General features: G+C 41.7%; 1 protein-coding gene across 1 annotated transcript; it reads left to right on the top strand.

Moving 5' to 3' along the window:
- The first annotated feature begins 657 nt into the window (after nt 1-657).
- Nucleotides 658-22486, top strand: ISY1 (ISY1 spliceosome associated protein). Its single transcript, XM_048858299.2, has 11 exons — nt 658-806; nt 1633-1655; nt 3332-3383; nt 5710-5775; nt 6315-6357; nt 7437-7549; nt 10129-10246; nt 12605-12727; nt 16960-17069; nt 19085-19171; nt 21555-22486. The coding sequence occupies exons 1-11, from the start codon at nt 804-806 to the stop codon at nt 21660-21662; spliced, it is 846 nt and encodes a 281-aa protein (XP_048714256.1). The 5' UTR covers nt 658-803; the 3' UTR covers nt 21663-22486.
- Nucleotides 22487-22559: the final 73 nt, after the last annotated feature.

Raw genomic sequence — 22559 nt, 5'->3', positions numbered from 1 at the left:
ACTTAGCCCAAGTGGCAGAGAGGTCTGTGCTGTGGATCTAAAGCTTCCAGCACTGCTGATGACCCACCTGGGAACCATATGGCTCTAAGGTGCCGCAAGTACTCATTAGATTTTGAGGAACTGTACCGGTGCGAAGGGTTTTGCACTCCTCTACTATTGAGAAGGTTGGATAACAAAGTTAATGTGCAGGGGAGAGAGGGTTTACAAATAATATTTTTAATTTCCTGTGCCTAGGGGAGGATTTAGATCCAGAGCCGCATTAGGCACCTAAATCCCTCTGAGGACCTGGGCCTTAGTGCTGGGGAAAGGTGGCAGGTGGCTGCGCTGCAGACTGACGCCGTCTAACCCTTTGCCTGCGTGGGAAAAGCCTCAACCCACCATAGAGCCCACCCCACTCAGCAGATTTACTGCGCCTGCGCCTTCAAGCAGGTCGCAAGGGAGGTGAGCGCTTCACTGCGCATGCTCCACAGAGAACCACACACTACACTTGCGCGAAGACAGCTCAGGCAAGCGCCAAAGTACGAGCACGGGGTGCAAAGCCGGAAGTGTCGCTGCGTCACGGTCCAGCGAGCGGCTGGGACTAGGCTGGAGGGGAAGTTCCGTTTCCGGTTTGGCTCACCTTACGTTCCGTAGCCAACTTCCTGCTTCTGCCGCCTCCTCAATCTTCTTCCGGGGCATTGGCGGCTGACGTTGACCGCTGACCTCCGCCCTGCTCCGCCGAGGCGGCGCTTCCTGTTGTCCGCGCGGGGGAGGCGGCCGGAGAAGAAGGTGCCACTTGCGGGGCCCGTGAGGCAGCGGGGATCATGGTGAGTGACGGGCTGCGTCCGCGCCGCGCGCCCTGCTGGGACCTCTTCCCCGCACCCTTGGGATCCCCACGCCCCCTCTGCACACAGGCCGCCCCCGCCCGGCTCCCCGCGGCCCCCTCCACCGGCCAGCCTGGGCCTTCTCTAGAGGCGGCTCCGCCCCGCTTCCCCGGCTGTGTTGTGCCGGGACCCGCGCGCCCACGTTCCTCTCAGCTGCGTCTGGGGCCATGGCGTTCGCGCAGTGACTAGCTCCGGCTCGCAAGGGGGCTGCTGCTGTGATTTGTGTTGTGTTGGAGCCTTGGACCCTGGGCCCCAGACCCTTGTGCTAGGCGCTGTACAAACGTTCTTCCCCGGCAGCGTGGAGTTCATACAGGCTCTGTGCATTTTCTCAGGGTCCCACTGTGTTCATTGTGTGCCCTTTGCCAACAGCTCCCAGGACACATGCGTGGGCCTCCCGGGAAATCCAGTTTGTTCACCCTCTCCTTGAAGCAGCGTCACATTATTTCCCTGTGCTCCTTTGCCAGTCTGGCCATCTGTTCTCTGGTGTTATATTTAGATTATAACATCTTTTGGAGAGGGACTGTGTTTTCTGAGTTTGTACAGTGCACAGTGAGGTCTTGGTCCATCCTAGGTGCAACAATAGTATACATAAGATTTAAGGCCTGGGATGGGGGACTGGGGAGATTTTGAACAAAGGTGGGCACTTCGTTCTTATTTTAATTATTTGCAAGCATTTACTAGTGCTAGTCATTTTTGTGCTAGACTGAGGCTGAACTTTTAAGTATTAGTTAACCTGTTAATCTGTTTCTCTGTCTTTTTTTTTTTTTAGGCTCGAAATGCAGAAAAGGCTATGTAAGTACAGCTGTGAACTTGGTTATGTTTGTCATTCAAAGTGTCTGTCACAGTGCACTGCCTCTTGGTGTATGTTGCTCATCACCTTGGTAACTGAACACTTAGATGCGTTATTTAGCTATTAAGTTCTGTCCGCATGTACAGCGGTTTTAGTTCCTGCTTACCGTCTAAATGAAGTGCTTGTTTTTATTTCAGAGTAGTAGTAGTAGTGTGTGTGTGTGTGTGTATATATATATATGCAAATGCATCTTTCATATATGTATTTTGATGTATGAACAGGACTGATGATCTGCTCCATGCTTGAAAGGCATTGGTATTTCATCCACACTGACTTAAATTCAAGGAACCTTGGTTAATACACAGTAATATTCCATGTTAAACATACCTGTAAAGTATAATTTGTGATGATACTCAAAGTATCAGGACTTTTGTAATACTTCCCCCCTACTTAATCAGCTGTTTTTTATGGCAATTATGGACATTACAAGATGAAAAATCATAAACCAGTGTTACTGGTTAGCCTCTGGGTTCTAGAAGTGTTACTGAAGTTAGATGTCAGATGCAGGTGTGGTAGCACTTTTAGTGGTCCTTACTGGAACAGCTGTGTTGTCTTTTTGGCTGGGCAGAGGTGAACACACAAGATTAATATTGAGCATTCAGGAGGTGAATGGTTTGAAGTATCTGCTTGCATAATCATGGCACTTGTGCCTCTTTTTCTGTCAAATTGTCTTCAGCATTGTAAATGTGAATTGATTACAGAATTGCAACCCCCCATTGGAGATGTGTGCTAATTTAGATGCTAATATATTATGAATCAATGTGGTATGTCAGTTTGATGAGCAGCACCCTTTATTCTTTGCATGGCCTGTTAGTGTTGCACAAAGTACTTTGTCCTGTGAGAGTTACTTAGCTCATTGCAAAGCGAGGAAAGTGTTTTGTTCTTGGGTTTTTAATTTACAGGAAACTAACATAGGAGTAGCCTGAAGTTACACTGCCATGCAACCAAGGCTTAGTTCAGTCCTTCACTGCCACGATGGGAGGACTGCAGCATTATCATGTTTATGCCCATACCCTTAGGAGCTGTTTCTTCTGTCTCAAGCAACTGTGTCCTCTTTAGCTCACTAGAGGAGAACCAATCTGAAGTAACCTGCAGTCATCTTGGCTAGAGTCAGGGGTGCTATAACTTTGGTTATGGGGGACAGTGGAGGGATGGGTTTTTGCAGAATCCCTTGGTAGTAGTGGTGGGAGAGATACTTAAAGAAATTTTTAGACATACCTATTTTTAAAAACAAACAAGCTATGTATATTAATCAGCCACAAAACGTACGGAGACTCTTCCTGAGCTGTTGAGAAATATTATTGAAATGTTTCTTTAAAATGAACAAGCTTGATGTACTTGTCTCCCTCTGCCTCCCCAGCAGGCTGTTGGTACTTCTAATACTAACACAAAATTCATGGCTGGGTGACTGCACTGGTGACTGGTGGCTTCTTCAATGTTGGAATGTTCTTAATGGAAACAGTAGTTATCATTTTATTTTTTGAAAGCCTATATATAATATAGGTGTATCCATGCAGAACTTAACCAGTTAAGTCCTTTGAAAACCTTGGTTTAGAAAATCACTGCTGTTAGAATGAAGAGGTTTTAAAAGTAAACTAATTTCCTTTCTTCCTTTCAGGACAGCCTTGGCGAGATTTCGCCAAGCTCAGCTTGAGGAAGGAAAAGTTAAGGTAGGCTGGAGAAAAATAGGTCTTCTATGTTGGTTTTTAAATGAATAACCAAGAAATTAGTCCTCACCTATCAGCACATAATGCAAAGCCACATGCAGTGCTGCTTCAACAACTGCGAGCAGAAGGAATGTGACCTATGTAATTGCTGCACAAGGGCTAAGGTGGTCACCAGGAAAGGGGCTTAAATTAGGAGAAGCTCTGGAAAGCAGTATGGCAACAAAACCCACAAGTAACAGTTATTGCTGCGGAAGGGTTGAAAAACTGTTCTGGAGAGGCATACAGTGGACCATGCTTAAATCAACTTCTAATACTGTAGATAGTCCATATGGCCAAAGCCAAGTTGGCATTTCACAGTAGAAGCAATATACCTTGATATTGGAAGAATAACAGAGATACCAGCAAGGTCATTCAGAAGGCAATTCTAAAAATGTAGTGATAGAGATTTCCTTCTGCTAACTGAGTGTACATTCATTGTCATTGGTTTTGATCATGGGCTTTGTTTGGCTTCTTTCCCAGTTAGCTCAGGAGAGCTAGAAAAGCCCTTTTATAATCTTTTCACTTCCCTAGTATTGTACTACCAAAGTAGCGACCCCTAAGCATTCCACTTCAAGGGCTAATCCAAACTCCGGGCTTGCACATAACACAGCATGCTGTGCCATTATTCAGCCATGTGGTGTCTTCTATCACATCTATGCTTAAATTTAACCATGCATGGTAGGAGAAACTTTTAACCCTCAAATCAAGTTAGATTGGCACATGACTTGAAAAATTGTTGGTCAGTGGCTTTGCGTAAAACACGGGTCAAAAGGTTGGATTCTGAAACTAAAAAAGGACCCATTATCTTAGGCCCTGATTCTTAACTGACTCCCCAGGTGAAGCCATGCATTGACTCCACTGGAGCTCTGTGTGGGTGCAGGAGTCCAATCTCTTCAGGTGAATTGCAAGATCAGGTCAATGGAAGGATTTGGATCAATGTTTATTTCTCAAAATGAGGACAAGTTTCTTGTTTGGAGTAAGTGTTTTTTCAGAAGGAAACACACAACCTACTAAAGGGCTTTGTTCTGAGTTACAATTTTGCATCTTTTCCCCGAGTACTGATACATTTATAAACTCCGAGGAGGACAAGATAGAGCAGTGGTTCTCAAACTGTGAGTCGCGACCCCATTTTAATGGGGTCGTCAGGGCTGTCTTAGACTTGCTGGGGCCCAGGGCCAAAGCCCAAGCCTGAGGGCATCAGCCCTGGGTGTTGGGGCTAAGGTTACAGGTCCCCGGCCTGGGGCTGAACCACTTGAGCTTCGGCTTTGGCTCTCTGGCCTAGGGCAGTAGGGCTTTGACTATGGCCCCCACCCCTGGGTCCTGTAGTAATTTTTGTTGTCAGAAGAGGGTTGCGGTGCAATGAAGTTTGAGAACCCCTGATATAGAGTAATGCAGTAGGAAACAGTGGCTATTGCAGATAAACTTTGAACAGGTGGCTTTTCAGGAGTTTCCTAGAGGAAGGGATGATGTGTTTTGGGGGTTGGGGGACACACACTAATTGGGAGTCTGTTCCAAACATAAGGGGAGACATAAATTATGTGAAAGTAAGGCCTGGAAGGAGTGTAAGAAGTGGGAGTAAGAGGAGCTGTAGGGGCAAATATGTAAGTAGGGAGACTTGAAGGTGAGGAATACTATGAATGTATGTATGGAATAACAGATGTTAATGGAAGGATGCAAACAAAGGTAGTGAAGTGGCTAGTGGCAGGAAAGGAAAATGATTTTTGTAACAGTTTTTTGAATGAACTGGAAGGGTAAGAGGCCATGGAGTTGGAAGCTGTCGTTGTTAATGCAGAAAACTAGGACATGGACTGGAATATTAGCAACAGCAATAGAAAGGAAGGGATAAACTTTATAGATGTAGAGAAGCAATGGAATGGACTAGGTGTGGGCAGAGGAGTCAAAAGTGATGCTACGCTTGAGTCACACTGACTAGAGCATTGCTGGTGATGAAGAATGGAGAGAATAGGGTTTGGAGAATGGAGGGAAAAGGGTTTGAATGGAAAGACGACAGGCTCTACTTGTACATGCTGGGCTTGAATTGGTGGCTGTGTTCAGTGGTTAAATGGAATTTATTTCATCAGGGCTGTTATATTAAATCTTTAAAGATGGGATGGGAACACAGGAAACTCAAGTAAGGAGGCACGAGTGGCTGATTTGCCTGGGACTAATCCAGGAACAACTAGGCCATGTTACACTCAGAGCATGAAATATCAGTTGCTTTGGAAACATGTGAAGCTTCAATATTAGGTGGTTTGAAGCTTTACAATGTACATGTCTTTCTCCCAAACAGGAGCGAAGACCTTTTCTTGCATCAGAATGTAATGAGTTGCCGAAAGCTGAGAAATGGAGACGTCAGGTATGCATCGCATATCTAGGCAGTGAACGTCAGGCTTTTCTAATTCTGTAGAGGATGGACTGATAAATAATCAAAATATGCATAATTTTAGCAAAATATTTATACAGTCAAAATTAATGAGATAATTGTACTGAACACTGAACTAAATCTAATAATTTTTTTGCTGCTAGAATTGTTCTCCTTACTCATGTGTAAACAGTTAAATTAGGGATTGACTGAGGCCTGAGCTAAAATAGAGCGTGTCATATTTTAACCATAATGACCAGAAAGTTAAAGGGTAGACTGCAGGTTATTGTTAGCACAAAGGTGCAAATGTCTGTACAAAAAGGAGTCATGGATGATGCATTTCCTACTATGGATAGTTCTTTAGATAGTCATTATAAATAGTGTTTGTGCCCAAATTAAACTTTTATTAACATCTTAGTGATATTTCAAATATAAGTTCTCTTAAGCATGTAGAATGGTTTAACAGTTGAAACTACCTTGACTTCTGATTCATCAAGAAACTAATTTCTTCATAATTGTTTTTATTTAAATAGATTATTGGAGAAATTTCCAAGAAAGTGGCACAGATTCAAAATGGTGAGCATGTTTTAATTGCAGTTGATTTGTGTGAAACTTTGGTACCAATGTCAGTTAACTCTCTGCTTTAATTTAGCTGGCTATAAAATCATATTGGCTGCTGTTTTTAAGTTGTGGATCGGTCTCAAAATAGCACTGCTGGACAGTGGTCCTGGTGACTATTTTAATGCTCGATATCTGACACCATAGCAATTGTTTCTAGCAATAATGGGTTTGATGTTAAAACTGCATCATTCTATTTGCCATCTTACCTCCTTCCTTCGCATCAATTCTGGCCTGCTTTTAGTGGATGCTTTTAAGGCTATCTATGGCTAGACCTCATTTTTAAAGTGTTGTGTTGGTTTGCTTAACTCTTACACTTTTTTCAGTATTTGTTGGTAAATATTTACTTTTTTAAAAATTCACAAATTAAAAATCTTTATTGCCACGGAGATTATCTGCACTAAGAAACCTGAGAGGCTATGTCAAATGCTGTTATGAACAGTTCTTGTGTCTGCTTTTATGAGGAGCTACAATAGTCCAATTAAATAGGGGAGAAAAGTCCAATATTTTATCCACCTAACTGTGCTGTTGAAGCTTGTCTTAAGGTTTCATGAATTTAGTTTTGTGAAATGATTGACGTTTAAGTGTCAGTATTCAACTACAAATATTGAAGAAAATTAAGTTAAATGACACCCAGGCATTATACATTTCATGACATGCCAGGACTAAAAATGGATAGGCCAGTGCTTTTAGGAATAATGTACTCTAAGTACTGGTCATGGACCAGTGAGCCGTCACTTTTCATCCCCATTTAAGATATTGCTTCCTGGCAGAGTGGATAAAAATGAGTTTCCTATAGGAGGGTCAGTACCTAGTCCAACTCCTTCTCCCCAAGGAGGGGCAGCGTGCTCAAGTTAAGTCTTTCGAGCCCTCAAACTGCTTGTTATGAGGCAAGACCTCTGGTTAAAGCAAGAAAAGTGCTGGGCCTCCAACAAGAGTTTGGAGAGTATTCCCCATAGGGGAACAGAGAGAAATGAGTCTTTCCGAAGTGGTTAGTGTACAGTGCCTGTAAGAACTTCATTTGTTTTATCTTGAAGCTGGTTTAGGTGAATTCAGAATTCGAGACTTGAATGATGAAATTAACAAACTTCTAAGAGAGAAGGGGCACTGGGAGGTCCGGATAAAGGAGCTGGGAGGTCCTGATTATGCAGTAAGTATAAAACAACTGTGTTGGTAAACAACATCTCTGCAGTTAACTGTGAATGGCTAGCAAAGTGAAAGGCCATCAACCCAAGACTAGAAACTTTAATCTACTGAATATTGGATGTCCGGCATTTCATAGTGTATACAATAGAGATGTATTAAACACGTTTGGTTATTTTTTTCCTAGTGGCTGGTATTTCAATGATTAACACATCTTGTTCAACCTCTAAACATGCTGAATGGCATGTTAGATCAAATAGTGATGTCCTATCTTTCTCTCCCTCTCCAGGTTCTGAAAATGACTATTTGATGGCTTTCTTTCAGCCTTAGGGTCTTGTTAAGATTAGGCTATTAGTATTTTTTGTTCAGAATCCGAAGAGATACACAAACTCTATCTGCCACTTTCTGTGGCTCCACTGTCCTGTATTACATGTCAGTCAGTGTGTAAAGGTGTTCAGCAGAGAGTAAATCCTCTGACTGATCATGAAATAATTAAATACTTGACTTTTGACATACAGGTCTCTGACACAAAACATCTCATGATGAAAGATCAAAATGTAATTTGTAGGGCTGTCAATTAATCGCAGTTAACTCATGCTATTAAAAAAATTAATCGCAGTTTAGTTCTGTTTAACAATAGAATACCAGTTGAAATTTATTAAATATTTTGGATGTTTTTCTACCTTTTTAAATATATTGATTTCAGTTACAACACAGAATACAAAGTGAACAGTGCTCACTTTATATTTTTGATTACAAATATTTACACTGTAAAAAAAAAAAAAAGAAATAGTATTTTTCAATTCACCTCATACAAGTACTGTAGTGCATTCTCTTTATTGTGAAAGTGCAACTTACAAATGTAGGGGGTTTTTTGTTACATAACTGAACTAAAAAACAAAACCATGTAAAACTTTACAGCCTACAGGGCCCACTCAGTCCTACTTCTGGTTCAGCCAATCGCTAAGAGATACAGATTTGTTTACATTTACAGGAGATAATGCTGCCCATTTCTTATTTACAATGTCACCAGAAAGTGAGAACAGGCATTCACATGGCACTTTTGTAGCTGGCATTGCAAGGTATTTACGTGCCAGTTTTGCTAAATATTCGTATGCCCATTCATGCTTCGGCCACCTTCCAGAGGACATGCTTCTATGCTGCTGATGCTCGTTTTAAAAAAATGTGTTAATTAAATTAGTGACTGAACTCCTTGGGTGAGAATTGTATGTTTCTTGCTCTGTTTTACCCGTATTCTACCACATATTTCATGTTATAGCAGTCTCTGATGATGATCCAGCACACATTACTTGTTTTAAGAACACTTTCACAGCAGATTTGACAAAACACAAAGAAGGTACCAATGTGAGATTTCTAAAGATAGCTACAGCACTCAAACCAAGGTTTAAGTGCCTTCCAAAATCTGAGAGGGTCAAGGTGTGGAACATGCTTCCAAAAGTCTTAAAAGACAAAAACTGATGCAGAAACTACAGAACCTGACCCACCAAAAACAAAAATCAACCTTCTGCAGGTGGCATCTGACTGAAACGATGAAAACGAACATGCGTCAGTCTGCAGTGCTTTGGATCATTATCGAGCAGAACCGCCATCAGCATGGATGCATATCCTCTGGAATGGTGTTGAAGTATGAAGGGACAAATGAAACTTTAGTGCATCTGTCGCTAAATATCTTGCAATGCTGGCTACAACAGTGCCATGCGAACACCTGTTCTCACTTTCAGGTGACATTGTAAACAAGAAGCGGGCAGCATTATCTCCTGCAAATGTAAAGAAACTTGTTTATCTGAGCAAGTGGCTGAACAAGAAATAGGACTGAGTGGACTTGTAGGCTCTAAAGTTTTACCTTGATTTGTTTTTGAATGCAATTATTTTTTTGTACATAATTCTATGTTTGTAAGTTCAACTTTCATGATAAAGAGATTGTATTACAGTACTTGCATTAGGTTAATTAAAAATACTATTAGTTTTTTTTACAGTGCAAATGTTTGTAATCAAAAATAAATATAAAGGGAGCACTGTACACTTTGTATTGTGTTGTAATTGAAATCAGCATATTTGGAAATATAGAAAACATCCAAAAATATTAACATAAATAATATTCTATTATTGTTTAACAGTGCAGTTAATTGCGATTAATTTTTTTAATCACTTGAAAGTCCTAATAATTTGTGCTGATTTATCAGGCCCTTCTGTTAAAAGTTGGACTGGTAAGGATCACATAGGGAGTCGGATCGTAAACTTCTGTGTATGGCATTTTAATCCCCTCTTGTCCCTCTACTGTAAAATCCAGCATGTGAGATGACAAGATGGGTCTGTCGTGGGTCAGAGTACTCCATGTTTTGCGCAGTCCTTCTAACTGCTTGGCACTCAATAAAAGAGAGGACATTTTCTCTTTTGAAAAATAAAAAGATTGTCTGAGTGGGCTGCTACTCCTGAATCATCTAACATACCTAGAGAACAGTTTTTTAGCCTAGTAAGCCAGAGAATGGGTAATGCTAATTAACATGGGGAAAGAAAAATGACCATGGACAGGAGCAATGATTTTTATGTACTTTATTTTTAAAGAGAGTTGGTCCTAAAATGCTAGATCATGAAGGCAAGGAAGTTCCAGGAAACAGGGGTTACAAATATTTTGGAGCTGCTAAAGATTTACCGGGTGTCAGAGAGCTCTTTGAAAAGGAACGTAAGTAACTTTAGCTGCTTTTCAGAATTATTTGTTATTTCTGTATTGATGGGTGACTATCACAGATGCGAAGTTTCCCCCACTTCAGAATTGTGGCTTTTTCAGCCAGGATACATCAGTGATCTCTAGCATCTCTGTCATACAAAATGTGTCATCTGGAATGTAGGGTGAATCCTAGGGAAAAGGAGGTGGGCATACATATTAGGCTAGTGATCAGTCTAGTCCAGGGGTGGGCAAACTTTTTGGTCCAAGGGCCAGATTGGGGTTGCAAAACGGTATGGAGGGCTGGGTAGGGAAGTCTGTGCCTCTGCAAACAGCCTGGCCCCTACCCTCTCCCACTTCCCACCCCCTGACTGCCCCCCTCAGAACTCCTGACCCCTCCAACCCGCCCTACTCCTTGTCCCCTGACCACCCCCCCCAGTCCCCTGACTGCCCCCCTCAGAACCCCGGACCCATCCAACCCCCCCTCCACTCCTTGTCCCCTGACCGCCCGCGCAGAACCCCACCCCCTATCCAACCCCCCCTGCTCTGTCTCCTGACCGCCCTCCCTCCACCCGAACCTCCTGCCTCCCCCTCCCCCCCCTTTCCATGCCGCTCAGAGCAGCAGGACAGGCTTACTGGAAAGCCTGGGGGGTGGGCGGGTGCAAGCTGCGCTGCCTGCATGGCAGCATGGTTGTGGGGGGGAGGGGCTGGGGGCTAGCATCCTGGGCCAGGAGCTCAAGGGCCGGGCAGGACGGTCCTGTGGGCTGGATGTGGCCGGCGAGCCGTAGTTTGCCCACCTCTGGTCTAGTCAGACATTTACCATAGTATAACTTAAGTCATCCATTAAAAGCTCTTTCCTTGACTGAGAAGAAACCCATTTATTTACATACCTATTCTTTCACAGCCATGATTATCTTGATTGGAATTAGATAAAATTGTTTTTCTGCACTCCCAAAGCTCAAATATTTTATATTCATTCAGTGACTGTTCCAAACAAGGGCAGGATGATAAAAGGGGAAATTTCAGAGTAACAGCTGTGTTAGTCTGTATTCGCAAAAAGAAAAGGAGTACTTGTGGCACCTTAGAGACTAACCAATTTATTTGAGCATAAGCTTTCGTGAGCTCACAAGTACTCCTTTTCTTTTTGCAAAAGGGGAAATTGTGTCTTCTCTTCCCTTCCTTATTTTACAGTCATGCTCCAACTCCTGTATCTAGTATGAAGTAGAGACCACACACTTTTCTAAGACAGGATGGCATGCCTGTAAGCTCATAAAACTAACCATTGGTTAAAATTATTTGATGCTGTCCTGTTAAAATGACTCTACCTGTGTTCAGCTCTCCACTCCAGATTTCATATTGACTAAATCTCATGAAAAGGTGCTTCTTGTATTCACTATAATGCTTAAGAATGTGAACTAACTTTGTAGTAAAAGGAAAAGGTAAATATCCTATGGAAAAAGTTTTTTCTTTATTTGTATGAGTTGGATTTAATCTAGCTTGTGAACTAGGTAAGCCATTGATCAGTAACAGTATAGCAGTCTACATATAGTTTCTGATTAATGGCCTATCTAATCTTCTATCTCAGTCATTTATTTTTTTTTTAAGAGGCAGGTGATCAATGGATATCTCTGTAATGTGTGTCTAGTGGACCTATTGACCCTTTGGCTGGTCCTAGCCAATCTTCTGCATAAATATTGCATAATTTGGTCAAGAGGCACTTGGGCCTAAAAGCCCAAATGGAACCATTTTACACTTTTTCCTCAGGAAGCCTTGCTCCAGAATCCCCGGGGTATGTCTACACTGCAATAAAACACCCACAGCCGGCCTGTCTTAGCTGACTTGGGCTTGCAGCGTTTAAGCTGCAGAGCTATAGTGTAGAAGTTTGAGCTTGGGCTGGAACACAGGCTCTGGGATCCTCCCCCATGCAGGGTCCCAGAGCCTGCTCTCCAGCCGCAGCCTGAGCCTGTACGCTGCAATTGTATAGCCTCACAGCCTGAGCCTGTGCGTCTGAGTCAGCCGACATGGGCCAGCTGCAGTTTCATTGCAGTGTAGACATAGCCACAGAGGGCCATATGGGATTTCCCTATCCACTTTTAGATATTGTCATCCACGGCTGAAGTAGGGTTTGTAGAACTCAAAGAAACTACTTTCTAGGAGCACTGGTTGGCAGCATGAAGCTGGCATCAATTAAAAGAAAATTGCCAGAAAGTGGAAGCTGATGGGAACGTGAGGGGTTAGGATGATGGTCAGATCTGCCTTGTTGGACAAATGGTACAGGGTTGATGTGATCCATGAGGACAGGACCAGCCCTCATGGATTGGTAGAATCACTTTTTTTTTGGGTCGTTGAGAGTGTGATGGTCTCTTGTTCCTTCAGCTCTCCCTCCTCCAAGGAAGACTCGAGCTGAGCTTATGAAGGCTATTGATGCGGAGTATTATGGCTACAGGGATGAAGATGATGGCGTCTTGGAGCCATTGGAACAGGAACATGAAAAGAAAGGTATGTGAAATCAAAAAGTCCTATATAAACTGGGTGCAGCTTCATTTAAGGCTGTTTCTGGTGTCCCGAGCTTGTTGCATGTAACCATCTCCAAGTTGCATGTTACTTAGTGCAGAAGGGTTGGTGGGGTTTTTTTTTTGTTTTTTGCCTTTACTTTTTAAAATGGTGCTTCACTGCCTTTTCTTTGGTGGTTTGTAGATCTTCATTGTACGTAGTTCTACCTACAGTGAATAAGCAGTACTCCTACCTTTGATAGTTTAACTTAGTGTACTGAAAGCTCTTTGATAGGAATATTTTTGTTGTCCCATTTAACTACTGTGCTTCCATTTAAAATAAAAAGGTAGGCATCTTCCTGTCACATTTTCTGGCTGTCTCTTGCTGAAATTTCAGCATAAAACTTTATTCAGCAACCTTTGACTAAGTTATATAAAAATCCAACTCAGGAAAACTAGCATATTTTCATTTAAAGAGGGGATGCAATTTCTCTCATTCCTCCATCTGCTTCCAAACAAAAGTATACAGCTGCAAGGACTAATTTTTTTTGGAAGCCAGCTGGTTTACACCTTTCCACTGGAGCCAGTGGGTGCTGGAGAGCCTGGATATCTAGATACTATACCAGGTACTGCCACTAACACAGGCTTTGGGCACGTTAGCCTCTCTGTACCCGTGTTCCCTGTCTGTAAAATGAAGATACCAGTTTCCCTGCTTTTGTGTAGAACTTTAAGGTCCACTGGAAAAGGGCTATACTAGCCCTGATTGCTAGTATTACTATGGTGGGGCATACATGAATTCAGTAGAACATCTTACAAAAAAAAGTCCATTGGAATGTAACCTAAACTTAGCATTTAGAAATGTGCATTGGTAAGACTGGTTAAGTTATTTATTGATCCTAAATGGCTTGCTGCATAAAGGAATAGAAACCATGTGTGTGATTGACCACCTGACTCCAGTTAGCCTAAGCATATGCTAAACTGTTATGTCTGTAATCACAAGGATACAGGGGAAACTAATCATTGTAATTCTTATATTATGGAAGGAATGAGCCTAAAGCAAATTAGATGAGCCACAGAGGAAATAGCTGAGCCGCTGTAATTGATTACAGGGGGAAGCTCTATAAATAGTTATGAAATACTGCCTTTCACCTGGTTTTTCTTCCCACTATGACCTCAATATTTACGGAGAAAACATTAGGTTGACTTGAGTTAGCTCATCTGCATAGCCAGTAAAAGTCCCAGGTTATACCTTCTTGAAATGAATATCTGTGTCGTTGTAGACTTGATATTATTCCATTGACTTCGTCCCTTTCTGGTTTACTTCAGTCTCTTTTGAATACATAGAGACAAACCTGTATTATATACTTCAGCTGAGTCAAATGATGTCAGAGCCACAGGTTATGCACTCAACCTTTTTTCAAGTCCCTTATAACAGCCTTTTCTTTCATGGCTTCCCCCCCTCATTTCTAACTGCAGGCTTGTTTTTCCTGCAGAGCTGTTCTTTTCGGATAGCTACTCTGTGACCTGATCTGACCATAAATGCTAATCCAGGCTGTGTAGTCATCAACTTGCATCTGTTCTGCTGCAGCTAGAAGGAGCAAACATTCAGTTGTAACATGTTTGAGCAGGCCCCATGTGTTGCACAATACACAGCACTTGAATTGAGCTGCAAAGCCAGGTCCCCTTTCACTACCTTCAATTTCAGTAGCACAGGAATGCTGAAAGCTGTGCAGTAGGGAGAGGTATATAGGAAACCATGTTAAAAGAAAAGGAGTACTTGTGGCACCTTAGAGACTAACAAATTTATTTGAGCATAAGCTTTTGTCACGAAAGCTTATGCTCAAATAAATTTTAGTCTCCAAGGTGCCACAAGTACTCCTTTTCTTTTTGCGAATATAGACTAATACGGCTGCTACTCTGAAACATGTTAAAAGAGAGCCTCTAAAGACTGCAGGGTGCTGCCTAGCTTCCTAGTTACTACAGGATCTAATGGTAGTGCCTCAAATCGGGGTCTTGCTGATTACCTAGGGTTGGAGCATAATTTGGCTTCCTCCTGGATGGAATGCGCAGGGACAGAAGTAGGTAAGAATAGATCAAGCTGATCTAAGGGAGTGGGTGATGATCTAGCAATGGTTGGACTGGTGAGAGTAGGAGGGTGCTTGGCGCACAAGGAGGGTTGGTAAAGGCAGCAGTAATAGTGTGGGACTGGGCTGCCATTGACTGTGGGATAGAAGCATTTGGCAGGAATGGGATTGGATCCTTTGTGGAAAGAATAGTGGGAAAGCACAGTGGAAGGAGTGGATATGAGAGTAGCAGGGATATGAGAGTAGCAACAGTTGGAATGTTGTGGGATGGAGCCTAAAGTGGGTGGAAGGTAGCAAAAGGTGGGAACAGGGAAGGGCTGGGAGCTCAAATACACAGAAAGGAGTGAAGCATTAGAGTGAAAATAAGATCTGAGCATATATAGGGGCTGGTGCAAACATTAAAAACGTCTAGTGTTTTATCTTGGCATCATTTGGTTACAGACAGAAGGGGTAGTATACTGGATTCACGTGACTGCTTAAGAAACTTTCTCCCCAAATGACACTGTGCCATCTGTAATAAATGGAGATGCTCAAGCCCCTTGGTTTGAATGCGGGGAAGCAGGGAATTTAATTGGTTCGTGTAAGGTGGAATTTGTTGGCCTCTGGAGCATGCTGTAAGGAATATATGTTTTCTCTAGCTTCTTTTGATTGGGTGGGGGTTCAGGGTTATGGGGTCTCATGAAGAAGGTTGTTATTTTGGTGGGCAATTCATTGGAGTTCGGGAAAATAATATTTTGGATTTTTAACGTGTGTGTGTTTCAAAAGCTTGTGTAAGCTCCTAGAATTGTTGGGATGGGTGCTTCAGATATTTTTTTTTTCCTCCCAGTATATGAAGGACTGCCCCAAAGTAGTAGCACATGACATCTTTAAGATGTTTTTAATAGAAAAATAAAGGTCACCAGTTATGTGAGACATCATCCAGGCTCTTTTATGGTCTGCTCATGTGAGATATAGAATTAAAAGGTTAAACACTACTTGAACTTTCCTAATTAGCAGTAGCTTTCTTTTTCATCACTTATGCTATCACGTAGCAGCACAGCTATATGACACTGGTCAGTTTTTTTTCTCCTGTAGTTTTGTTTCTTTACATGAGTAAAGAAGGGCTAGTAATTCCCTAGTTGCTGTCAAAGATGAAAAATTGCTGCTTTCTGGGTATTGTAACTCTAACTGCATGATAAGAAAGCTATTAGCAAATCTCTGTGGGCTTTTTAGAGACATTGCTGTCTTCTTTGCTAGGAGACTGACTAACCTTGAATGGTTGAGATGGGCTGTCATTGCATACGTTGGTAGTCCTTGCAGGATATTTGCAGGCTCATTTGAGATAGATGTGGACCCTAACGTGAAGGCTGCAATATCAGGTAAAGGCATGAAGAAAAGAGGAGTGGAGCAATGTTCACACTACTTATAACTTGAAGTAGCACAGCTACTGTTATGGTTAAGGGTGTATTAGCATTTGCAGTACCCCAGTATAGTAGCCCAACAGTAGTTATCCACAACATAAGGTCCCTACAACCAAGTCCAGTTACCTTAAATAGAAGTACATTTCATTTGGCATGGATTATAAAATGGAGAAAATAAAAATGAGTCGAGCAGAACGTGGTTTAACCATGTAGTAATTACTCGAGAAATTTTGTATTTGACAGCCTTATGGTACGTTAACTGCCATCAAGCAGCCTGTTTTCGTGTGCCTGCTTGCACTACAAATATAGCTGTGGTATTGAATCCATTTAGAACAGTGTTCCCTGGATCTGGTTCCAACACAATTATAGTGTGGAGTCTGGGCCATTAACCATGTTCTGTAACCAGTCTAACAACTTGGTCACGTTCAAGGTTCAGCCTGGTTACAGTGCAGTTCACACTAAGTGTGACTTTGTCTCCCTTTGGTAGATAACTACCTTTCCTTGTTTTGGGTCTTCCTCTGCCTTTGAACTAATGGACCTAGTCCTTTTGCTCAATCAGTAGAAGCTCATGGTTTTTAGATGGAGGTCCCAGGTTCAATCCCTGTGGATCTAACCAGGAGCATTGTTACAAGTGCATGATAAAAGTCTGTATACAAGAACTCAGAAGAATTAGCATCAGCTCTAGAACTGACTTTTTGTCTGACATTGCTTTTAAACCTAGTTATGTAGTATCTCCACTTTGTTTTTCTACCCAGTCATAGCAGAAGCAGTGGAAAAATGGAAAGTAGAGAAAGAGGCACGACTTGCAGGAGGTGACAAGGAGGAGGAAGAGGAGGAAATAAACATATATGCCGTCGATGATGAGGTACCACAGTGAATAAGAGACTGAAGTCTTGATAGCAATTAATAGGCTAGATAGCATGAGTATCCTTTGGATGTCTTCAGCATTAATTACTTGGAACCAGAATGGCTGCTTTGTTCTGAGGAGAATTTTGCTACCCTCTGTACTGTTTGCATGAGTCGGGCCCTACCAAATTTATGGTCCATTTCGGTCAATTTCACTGTCATAAGACTTTTAAAATCATAATTTTCATGATTTCAGCTATTTCAATCTGAAATTTCAGTGTGTTGTAATTGTAGAGGTTCTGACCCAAAAGGAGTTGCGGGTGGAGGGGTGTCGCAAGGTTATTGTAGGCGGGTTGTGGTACTGCTACCCTTACTTTTGCGCTGCTACCGGTGGTGGCACAGCCTTCAGGGCTGGGCAGCTGGAGAGCCACTGCCAGCAGCAGCGCAGAAGTAAGGGTGGCATGGTATGGTATTGCCACCCTTACTTCTGCTCTGTTTCCTGCAAAGCTGGGCCCTCAGTCAGCAGCTGCCACTCTTCAGCCACCTGGTTCTGAAGGCAGTGCAGAAATAAGGGTGGCATGGTATGGTATTGCCACCCTTACTTCTGCACTGCTGCTGGCGGGGCGCTGCCTTCAGAGCTGGGCACCTGGCACTCTCCGGATGCCCAGCTCTGAAGGCAGTGCAGAAATAAGGGTGGCAATACCGCAACCTGCCTAAAATAACCTTATGATCCCCCTGCAGCTCCCTTTTGGGTCAAGACCCCCAATTTGAGAAATGCTGGTCTCCCCTGTGAAATCTGTATAGTACAGGTAAAAGCACACACAAGACCAGATTTCACGGTCTGTGGTGCGTTTTTCATGGCTGTGAATTTGGTAGGGCCCTATGCATGAGTTTTTGGTTGATACAAATTAACACTAGAATGGGGCTTTTGATTCTAATGCATGCTTAGAGTGTGACCAAAGTCAGCAGGTTGGGAAGGCTTTTTCCTGTGATTGGAATGAAAACCAAGTAAGAAGACTAATTTTGAGTTTTTATTTGTGGGGGATGGCATAGATGGCATTTGAGATTCTGAATCTCTCAAAAGGTTTTTACTTATCAGTACAGATACGACAGTGTACATACAATATGTAGAATATTTAGTGTCTGTAGTTGAACTTAAGTTGTTTTGTGTACAGTAGAACTTCACTTATTCACACTTTGATGTACTACAAAACTATCCTCCAGCTTTTCTCTTCTGTGAAACACAGATTAGCAAGGTTCTGCAGGTGTTAATGAGCAGGGGTACTGCTGTGACATCACGCTTCCTGCAAGGCAGTGGGGGGAGTGCATGTCACTCCTAACCCTATCCCACACTCACTGAGACCTTGAGATAGGGCTACTTCTGTCTCCCTATTCCTGGGAGGTCAGCAGCATTGCAGAAGCATGTTCTGATCGCTTGCATGCAGCTCTGCTGGGCCTGTCATAGGAACTAGTCTAGCTGACAACGTTTGCCTTGCTGTTCCCCCACCACCTTGCTCTGTCTATATCTGTGCTAACTCCCATGGCTACATTGAGCCCAGCGGTGCGGAGTGAGGTGACAGCTCTTGAGCAACCACTCAACGGAAAAATGGCATGGCTGTCTCTGTAAAGGCCCCAATCCCCTGCCTGAGTTAACTAGTTTCTCTGCACTGCCCCAGCTGAGAAATGTGGGAAAAGTAAGAACATGGCTCCACATCCATGTGGAGAAATGTGGGAAAAGTAAGAACATGGCGCCATGCATCAGCAGCACAAGGGGTGGCACCTGGTACATAGGAAAATAAGCAACTCTGTTTTAGGACTTTAAATAGCAGGGTAAGGGTGGTGTGATACTTCCCTATTGCTACGTGGAGTGCAGTGTCTCCTACAGTGGTCATGCCCTTAGCACTTTGTGGTTCTCAAGTTTCAATAATTTGCCTTGGGATTGCCTCTACTACTGCAGATCAGTGAGGTTTAGCTGTAGTAACCTGTTGATGGAAACTGCAAAATAAGCTTGTTTAAACTTCTTTCATTTTGTAGTCTGATGAGGAAAGCAGCAAAGAAAAAGAAGGCGAAGAAGGCCAGCAGAAATTTATTGCCCATGTTCCAGTGCCATCACAACAAGAGGTAAGAAATAACTGGGAGACAAAGGCACAAATGGACATTCGCAGGCTGTTACAATGCAGGACCTCATTAATGGCACACATCCTATAGAAAGAGTTCCCTACTGGTTAAGGGGCAGAACTCCTGGGTTCTCTTCTTGAATATTGGCTCATTATGGAAATCACTAAAGCTCTTCACCTCCATTTACCCATCTTTTGAAATGGGGATGTTTACCTTCCAGGAGCGTTATCAGACATAACGTTTGTAGTTTTGAATGTTTTCCTCTGAGAGTCTCAAACATTTTGTAAAGTAGTGTGCAAATAAGAATATACTTTATGATGGGTTACTCGAAAGATAATCCTGGTTTGCTACCAATAACTTCCTAAGTTTTTGAGTTTGGAGTTTTAGCATCTGGCTTTTTTCTTGTTAACTTTTAATGCCTCTATTTTTGATTGCTTTGTTTGTTTAGGGAATCAAGTGACCATTCTTAAAAATGGCCCTGGTTAGATGAGCCTGAAATCAGTCACTCTTTTTCTGTTCACTTTTGAAATTGTTTTAGGGTACATACTTAGCTTAATTTATCAATTTACCTGAAACAACTCTTGAGACTTCTCACCCAGTTTATGTTTACCTAGCACTAGATGTGCCTCTGCCTCACACAGATACCCCATAATGCTTGGCACCAGAGCCTCAGAGGAAAGAGAGGACAACAGTAATATATCCATATGAAATGGTTGATAAGCAGTGTTAATCTATGCTAAAATGAGATGGCAAAATTATAGGAGAGAGAAATGCTGCAGTCTGAATAGCAGTACTGTTGATTTAGTGAGCACAGCCCTGTGAGGAACAGTCAGAACAGGGTATCTGATGCTGAACTACTGTTCAATGATGTAGGCAAGGGGAATTATAGGGGGATTCCAGTTGTAAAGCAAAAAAGTTGTCTCTTGGGTAAATATATGCAAGTGTTAATGGACCAGACCCTTTTATATGCAAGTGTTACTCATTGGAATATAATAATCTGTTTCTAATGACTAAATCATCCATTTCTTATTTTAATGTTTACCTATTGCAGCCTAGAGCTAGAGCTGAAGAGGAAGTTATTTTTAATCAAAATCAGAGTGGATATAATTTATAATGGTGTTCATTCTCTGAATGAATAAACTTTTTAAACGTCATGTACTAGGTACAGTCTCATTCAGACAAATATGTAATAGTTTTTAATAGGAATAACATTGATTTTGCAGTGTACTTGTGAATAAGAATTATGTGGATTTCAAAAGGAATGAGGAGTGTATTTTAATTATCTTGTGATGTTTGTATAGAAATGCCAGTTTTACATTAACTAAGCTTTGTACCTCTTCTGATGTAAAGGTTCCTGAAAAAGGTATGATCAATAATAAGGCCTTATCCTAAAGATATAAATCAGTGTAGGTGCAATTCCACTTCTTATTTTGTACTCCTTGTGGTGATATTTGACTTTCAGAGGGAACAATTAGAGAGATGGGGAAAAATAAATGACAACACTGATTGTACAAGTGGAATTGCATCTGCTGATTTATATCCTTAGGACAAATGTAGAACTTGTTGATCATTTTCTCCTTGGCAACCTTTTAAATGAAAAATCCATATTTTTTACATGCAATTGGAATTTCTGCACAAAACTTTTGAAATACTAGAGCTTGGTTTAGACCAAAACCCAGGATCTGAACTTTCTCATGTGTTTGGAAGTTCAGATCCAGACTTTGTGGCTAAGGGCTATCTCTTTAAAAAACTGTTGTATGTGTTTGAGCATAGATATAGAGTTCAAGTGAAGATGTTTAATCCTGTAATTGTGTCAGAAACCTAGTGGTGATTTTATTAAGACTGCAACATATGCAGGCAGTTTATTGCTGTTTTTTAAATAAAAGAAACTTGTCTTGTTTTCCAGACTTTGAAATGAAAAGTAAACAGTACAAATTAATTAACCTATTGTGGTATGGATTTGGCCTACTTTTAGAGCTGTCATGTTTGTGCATCCAAATCTCATTGCAAAGCCCTGTAATGGGAAAATGACTCACTTGAATTATTTTATCCAATCAGAGTTCTGAGCAGATTGTCATATTCAATATAATGGAAGATGAGTCAGTCCACAGAAGCTTTTTAAATACTAATGTGCAGTAGCAAAGCTGTAAAGTCATCAGTTACTTCCATTCCAGTGATAGGCTTTGCTGACCGGCATTATTTTTTAGCTGAACGTTGGGAGCAATATGAATACTATTGCTGCTTCTGTCCTGTGCAGTACCGCTTTCTGATAAAAGGTCAACTTCTTCCAGCCTTCACAGGCTGCTTTCTTTTCTGCCTGATCTAGAATCTCTGGGTTTTAGTGATTGAACTGAAGGTTGAATGATTTTATGTTTTGTATTTGCAGATTGAGGAAGCTCTTGTCCGTAGAAAGAAGATGGAGCTCCTCCAGAAGTACGCCAGTGAAACTCTCATGGCACAAAGTGAAGACGCTAAAAGACTCCTAGGGTTGTAGTGTCTCACCACTTAGTAGCATGATTTTTTAAAAAATTTTTTTACAATCCATCCTGACAGCAGTTACTTTGATCCCCTAAATATAGACTCATCAGCAACTGTTAGTCTTTGCTAATGCTAAGAATAAAAGATGATCCTCCTGCATATTTTCCTAAAAAATTCCAGTGTTTTAGGTAGTCTACTCCATATAGGTTTGTCCTCTCATCTGTCTCCACCCTAAGGAATGTATTTGTTGTCCCTCAGTCTCAAAAAATGACCAACAAAAATAAGTTGGCCTCCTTCATGTTTTCAGTACTATTTTTTTTTTCTAGCTTCCATTTATTTCCCCTACTTCCCTGTTTTCCCTTTTCTCTAGTGGTCACTTCCATAGCGACCACTCTTGAATGGAAAAGCAAACCAAAGAGTTTCCTTCTGAAGCCAGAGGAGATGTCCTAGGAGTGACATGGCTGGCAAATACTTTTCATTCCTCCACATTCTGACTGTTAATTCTGCCGTCCTATGATGACCTCTAGGTGCAGGTCTGCTAATTCTAAACTATTAGGATAGCCTATAACCTGTTAGTCTGAGATGGAGTTTGAAGACCGTTTCCATGATTATTTCATAAATTTCGGAAAAATAACTCAAACTCTGAAGAAGTAACCTCTCAATTATCTGCCCAAGTGGTGCAGTTTTCTTGTAGTCTAAACTTCTTTTCCTGCTATGATTCATAACTGTTTCTGGATGGATTACTAGAGTGCTGGATATTTCAGCAATTATTGTAATTACTTTTTCACCTTTGTAATAAGTTACTCATATCTTTTTAGTAAAGCATTTTATACAAACTAATTTTTTTCTATATTGTTTTCCATCTGACTCAAAATAATGTGTTTTCTCTTTACTATAACTAGAGAAGGGAAGT

Source organism: Caretta caretta, chromosome 7 (genome assembly GCF_965140235.1).
Source record: "Caretta caretta isolate rCarCar2 chromosome 7, rCarCar1.hap1, whole genome shotgun sequence".
Taxonomy (NCBI): Eukaryota; Metazoa; Chordata; order Testudines; family Cheloniidae; genus Caretta; species Caretta caretta.
This window is presented reverse-complemented; position numbering and strand designations above follow the sequence as displayed.

Excerpts from the sequence above, each read along its gene's own strand:
- ISY1 (XM_048858299.2), top strand. Across the intron at positions 5,776-6,314 it reads CTGAGAAATGGAGACGTCAG|ATTATTGGAGAAATTTCCAA; the intron begins GTATGCATCGCA and ends TTATTTAAATAG. Across the intron at positions 7,550-10,128 it reads TGGGAGGTCCTGATTATGCA|AGAGTTGGTCCTAAAATGCT; the intron begins GTAAGTATAAAA and ends TTATTTTTAAAG.